We start from the raw sequence: 6,570 nt of genomic DNA on the forward strand, positions 1-6,570 counted from the left end.
TGGTTTCTATCTAAAGTTGCATTCTCTGTGCAGTTAAAGTCCCCACCCAGGAACATGTATCCATCAGCACTACAGTTACTTATTACATCATTTAGAATGTTTAGAAAGACCACCCTTTCTGGGCCTAAAGTAGGAGCATAAACATTTATGAACGTCATTTTTACACTTTCAAATACAGCTTGTACTTTTAACAAACGACCTGCAATGATTTCCTCAGTAACACAAGAGATAGGTAAAAAGTCTCTAGAAAACAAGATACCCACTCCACCACTGTTGCTACACTTATGACTGAGAAAAACCTCTCCATCCCAATCTTTCTTCCACGCGGTTTCATTTTCAGTTGTGCTATGTGTTTCTTGTAAAAAAATTACATTTAATTTTTTAACTTTAAACAAATTGATGAGGGAAACTCTCTTCACATCCTCTCTGGCACCATTAACATTTAAAGAGCCCAGCTTTATGTCACACATTGTAAAGGTTAAGTTGCATTTAAACAGAACAGAGAGGTTAACACAAACAAAGAAAAAGAAAAACAAAAGGTGCTTAACCATCATTAGCTAATTGTGCTCTCGCTTTTATCATCAATTTTTTAACCGAAAAACTTCCTGGTCTGTAAAGGTCATTTCACCTGAGTTTTCTGTATTTTTCATGAAAAATTTTACCGAGTTAATGAACAACTTTAAGTCTGGGAAAAAGTCATCAATTTTAACTAATCTCAAACCTTTGGTTCTTTGCAAAAAAGACTGAATTTTGGTGAAAGAATAAGCACTCTCCACCCCCATCTGTGTGTCTCCACTAACATCACTTTCAGACTCTTGTGTGCTCATCAACACATCCTCGGACTGGGAAGAACAGCTCGGATTTGTTTTTGACACTTTTGCAACTTGTTCAGTGTTTGATTTATTTTCTGGATTTTTTCTTTTGGTTGACGAATTGGATATTTCATCATCTAACCACAACAAATCTTCCTCATTAAACAACACTGACTCAGCTACTCTAGTCGCGGTTTGACCAACATTTAGATCCTCTTTCAAGACAACTTGTGTATTTTGGTCACTCGCTACATTGTCTGTCTGCTCCTTCTCCTGATCATTATCATTTTTATTTTCTTCCTGCACAGTTCCCTGCGTTTCGCCAGGTAAAGTGGCTTCGCTTTCGGCCCGAACGGGCGGTGGATCCGCTAAAGCCTGCATCGCTCTCTCTGGACACGAGCGAATCACATGCCCAACAGTCCCACACCCAAAGCATTTCATTGTCTCTGACGTTACATGCACAGTGTAGTCAAAATCATCAACCTTAAACTTAAACACTAAGTTTAACTCTTCACCACTCTTTTTGAGAATCATATGTACATGTCTCCTGAAAGACACAACGTGTTTGAGATGAGGAGATTTACAGCTGATAGGAATCATCTTTATCGGAGTCACTAATTTTCCGTGTCTCCCTAGTTCTTTTTCCAACAGCTCATTTTTCATGAATGGGGGTACATTGGAAATGATGACTTTTTTAGCAGGGTTTACTAGAGACAAAACTGGTGTGTATGTGTCTTGAATCACAACTCCACTTTCGAGTAACTGATTTACTTTGTCCACACTGTCTAAAAAAATCACTACGGCACTGTTCATCCTAGAAGCCGATTTAATACTGTCATATCCGACCATCTCACCCACCGCTAGACTACAATCCTCAACCGAACACCCATTAGGCGGAGAAATTTTAATAGCGTGTCGGCGCGTGAGTTTGTGCAAACCACTGTGTTCACCTGCAGCTGCAGCCATGCTGACCAGCCCGGCAGCCGCCGCCTCCACCAAACCAACACAAACGAACCCCAATAAACACTGTTCCTCAAAGAACTCCTCAAAGTATTAACAGAGAAACACAAGTTTGGAAAAAAAGAGAAATAGAGAACTCACATTCAGCACGCTCACAGCACGCTCTCAGCAGCACTCAACGCACTCAACGCACTCACTCCCAACACGCACGCGCGCACGCACTCAGAGAGAGAGAGAGAGAGAGAGAGAGAGAGAGAGAGAGAGAGAGAGAGAGAGAGAGAGAGAGAGAGAGAGAGAGAGAGAGAGAGAGAGAGAGAGAGAGAGAGAGAGAGAGAGAGAGAGAGAGAGAGAGAGAGAGAGAGAGAGAGAGAGAGAGAGAGCCCTCAAGCTGGATTTACATGACTAAAAGAAATAAGAAAAATAAATCACTCTAGGTCTAGGACAATGTGCAAGGTGTGGAAACACAATATAAGAATAATGCATTACATTCACCGTCATTGTCCTTCTTCTGAGTACCAGAGACCAGTTGTCAAAAAGTCTATAAGATATGTAGAGAGATATGTAAGACTATAAAGATATGAATCATAATATTGTCTAAAGAAAAAATCTATTGCATATACATTTCTCTAGCAGTGGTTATCTGTTGTTTTCAAACACTAAGTTAAAAACTGTGTGAAATTAAGACTTTTTTTGTAAATTCAGTTCTTAAAACTAAAATTACAATATCGTCATTTATGCTTGGCAGCTTATTTATCCAATAGCTATTATAAAATAGAATATATTCTATTTTATAATAGCTATTGGATAAATAAGCTGCCAAGCATAAAAACCACACTGAATTACATCAGAAAAAGAGTCAAGGTAGACTTTAAATGGCTCAAGGTCACATTTCATAAGCATATGTTGGGGCAAGTTGTCACACCCACACCCTCATTCTCTCACAATTTCGTATATGTTGCTACTTTATACATTTGAATTTATATAGTGGAAACGTCAATGTATTTCTCTAAAAACATTATTTTCCAAATCAATTAGGGCTACCCTAAAAAAATTCCGTAGCCTAAAGGGAAAAGTCTGCCAACTAGCCTCAGTCTTTTAACTTAGCTAAATAAATAAAGTAAATATTTTAAACATTTTCATTTAAAAAAAAAAAAAGATTGCTTCGAAAAGAGCAAGTAGCCTATATAGTCCACTAGCTGTCCATTATTAGCCTACTGACTGCAGACACAATCTATTAACACTCGAGGATCGTGATATGTCTATAACAAAATGTAGCACTATAGAATAGTATAACGATATAAATAGTATACAATCTATGCTATAAAATTGCATGTGAAATACCTTTTTTGGATATTGAGATACCAAAATCCCAAATCTGCGCACGTTCATGTCAGTCCAGTAGCGCGTGAGATGTTGCGCACGACGCACAAATAATCTGCAATTAAACAGTCTCGTGTAAAAATAGATGTCTGAACAGGACATCATAGATCCATCTGCAAACAAACTATAAAAATACACTGCTGTCAAATAGCCATTGATCCGACAGTTACCAACAGCTTTCCAAAAACGACCCCAAACCTATCAGAGCGCGCACAACTCTCTCTCTCTCCGTCTCTCTCTCTCTCTCATTCACTCACACACACACACACACACACACACGCACACACACGCACACACACGCACATCTTTTCCACAGTGAGCATTCGATCACGACATTTTGCTTTGAAATCGAACCTGACACTGTGGGAATAATTTGGAAACTTGGAGGTCTTTCCGGCGGCTCTTCATCCTGAGAGGTGTGAGAAACCTGTTTAAATATTTTTGCTATATGATGATGTTATCTCAAGGATGCGCATAATTAGGACAGGAGGTGCATGACTGCATTAGAGCTTTAGAGAGATTAGCGAGGTGTGTCTTGAACTCTGGATTCTCAAATGTAACCTAAATGATTCATTATGTATGTTATTGAACACCAATATTATAAAGTATTTTATCCTTTGATGCATGGTTGATATTTAAAAGCCACTTTAACTATTCAGGGGTGTATGTGAAGATTCAAACCATGAACCTTTCCTCATACATTTATATGAATGTCCTCTGTATATGTAATTTATGATAACATACTATCAAATAGCTGACGAAAGTGGTGATGCACTTTTTTTGTCTTATGATGCCTCAGTCTGATAATTTACCTTGTAGAAGAAAGCTAAACAAAACAGTAATTTATCTTGCCACTTGACAGTGAACGACACAATTAAACAAAACCTTTTTCACATATTTGAACATAAACCATAATAAATAAATGTATTTGTATTTGTAATGTAAAGATTTGCTCTGGAAGGATTTTGCTATTGAGACAGCCCTTAAAATGGCCGACTCCCTGATCAGTGCCCTGACTACTGATTGGGACGCACCCATGGATTGGCAGAAAATTCCACCAATGACAGGGAAAGAGTTCATTATGCAAATAGCAGTTTGCTTAAATAATTTACAAATGTATCTTGTGTGTTGTGGTTTTGCTTTTAAAGAAATGTCCAGTCCACTAGAGAGGGTTGTAGCCCAGAAGAAGGAGGCCATTGAAGCAGTAATGGAGATGTTTGAGAGAGGAGCCGAGGTGCTGGCCAGCGCTGTTGGAGAGATGTCGCCGCTTTTCGAGGCTGCAGCTCCAGTCCTCAAGCTCGTCCTCAACAATGTGGAAAGCAAGGAGATCACATATGTCAAAGATCAGTTTCTAGTTGTGAGGAGCAAATTAGATGTCCTCTCGTCTCAGCTACAAGACATTGACTCTGAGATTAGGAGGAGACGTTTGGATACCCAGTTCTTCTCTGTGGAGGAAAATATGCGAAACCAGTTTAGAAAATACATTGACATTCTGGAGGCCAAACCGGAGTATAAAGAGGTCAAAAAACGCTTGTTCTTAGAGCATTTTTTCATAACAGGTGGAGAGAAAAACCTCTGCGTGCTTTATGATGCTGTGGGGAACAGCACTTTTGGGGAGCCAATCCTGGAGGTTGTGGAACAATACGAGGGCAGAAACAGAAGAGTCCTGGAAGACTTCTGCGTCAGGATGAAGGAGCTGCTCTGCCTGGGAATAATCGCTCTGCTGGGATATTGTTTCCTTACTCAGGGCGAAGAGGCTGAGCAGGAGAAGATTCGAGAGTGGAGTGCGAAGATCCAAGAAATTGAGATGAAAATGAAGGAAACGATAGAGAAATGTGTGCATTCGTTTCCAGAGCAAGCTGAACTGGACATCAAGAGGCTTGTGAAGGAGAGAGAGGACGGGAACCTCCAGGAAACGGCCAAGGAACTGCTGGACTTCCTGGTGAAGAAGTACGACTGGGTGAGCTGGTCCATCAGAGTTGTTAGTAACTTGGGCAAAATTAGAAACTTCAGAGCTGGACAGAACTTTCAGTATGTGGCCGGACAGAGTTACTTTGAAGTACCTCAAGGAAATGACATAAACCTGGTGGTCTCGTTCTGCAGCGCCCCTCAGCCTGTGCCCAATGAGAGCATAAAACAGATGATGGACGGTCCTGCAAAGAAGGGAGATGCCAAAGCTGTCGTGGAGCTTCTGGAGAAGCAGTTATCCGGGTTTCTGGTTCACGCCGTCAGTCGTCACAAGGAGAGCTTTGCTTTGTCGAGTTTTCCTGAAGAATGTCACTACTGGGACAAACACAAGAACGTCAATGTCTGTGTGCATGCAGAGTAGATTTAGACATAGCATGTTATATGTATGGCAACAGTTCTTCTAACCCTAATTGATGGAGTGTGTAGCTTTTCATTTCGTGAACAACCATGTAGGAAGACACATCATGGCCATATTCAAGGATGACAATGTCAAGATTCATCAGGCTCAAATTGTGAAAGAATGGTTGGGAGGGAGCATGAAGAATCATCTTCACCTCCAGAGACCTTAAATTCATTGAAAGTCTATGGGATGTGCTGGAGGAGACTTTACAGAGTGATGGACTCTTGCATTGTCAATACGAGATATTGACCAAAAAATGATGCACCTGTTATTTCCATCAAGAGGTACATCGATTTTTGGTCAAGATCTTGTTTTGACAACGCAAAAGTTAAAATATATATATATTAGTGGTGGGCCGTTATCGGCGTTAACGTGAGACTCTTATCGGGCGATAAAAAAAATATTGCCGTTAAACTATTCTCAAAGTTGGGTTGGGACCTGGGTCTATGCTACGCAAGCTATGATGACTTTCACCTTGATATTTTAGCGCAGATGTATACCTAGCCGAATTGCACTGTAGGGGCGAGAGTGTGTATGCCTACTAGTGTTGTCAAAAATATCCATATTTCGCTATGTATCAATACTAAAATATCTGAAACGATACGATACAGTGTCGATATCAGCTGCGCTCTCCTCTCCAACCGACAGCGAGTTGACATGCACCCGCCTCCTCTCATTCAGTCCGGTTAATCCTCTGAACATTGCAAACGGGTGTTCTGTTGAATTTTTCCTCATGTGTGACCGGTCTGAATTGCGTGCGGGGTTGCACATAACGTTAATTCTACTAATTCCCGCAGATTTCGCACTCGCATTACATACTAATAAAGCCGCCTCTGACATACAAGTGCAAAATTTGATCCTTTTTCCAGCGTATTAATGGTCAAATACACTCAAAAATGTCTCAATGCCCATATTGGTGAGTTTTAACCTATGGTTTAACGTAAACACAGTCGTAACCAGCTCACAGGAACAGTGTTTGGGATCCATGCATGTGTCAGGTCTTAAAGGGACAGAAGTTATTTATTATTCAAACTACAAAAAGACAAACAA

At 40.3% G+C, this 6,570-nt stretch overlaps 1 protein-coding gene across 1 annotated transcript; it reads left to right on the plus strand.

Moving 5' to 3' along the window:
• Positions 1-4,302: 4,302 nt before the first annotated feature.
• Positions 4,303-5,481, plus strand: LOC307138233 (protein rapunzel-like; the record flags this gene model as incomplete). Its single annotated transcript, XM_079836429.1, has 1 exon — positions 4,303-5,481. The coding sequence occupies one exon, from the start codon at positions 4,303-4,305 to the stop codon at positions 5,479-5,481; it is 1,179 nt and encodes a 392-aa protein (XP_079692555.1).
• Positions 5,482-6,570: the final 1,089 nt, after the last annotated feature.

The sequence above is a fragment of the Gobio gobio genome (assembly GCF_949357685.1).
Source record: "Gobio gobio genome assembly, chromosome: 15".
In the NCBI taxonomy this organism is placed as follows: Eukaryota; Metazoa; Chordata; class Actinopteri; order Cypriniformes; family Gobionidae; genus Gobio; species Gobio gobio.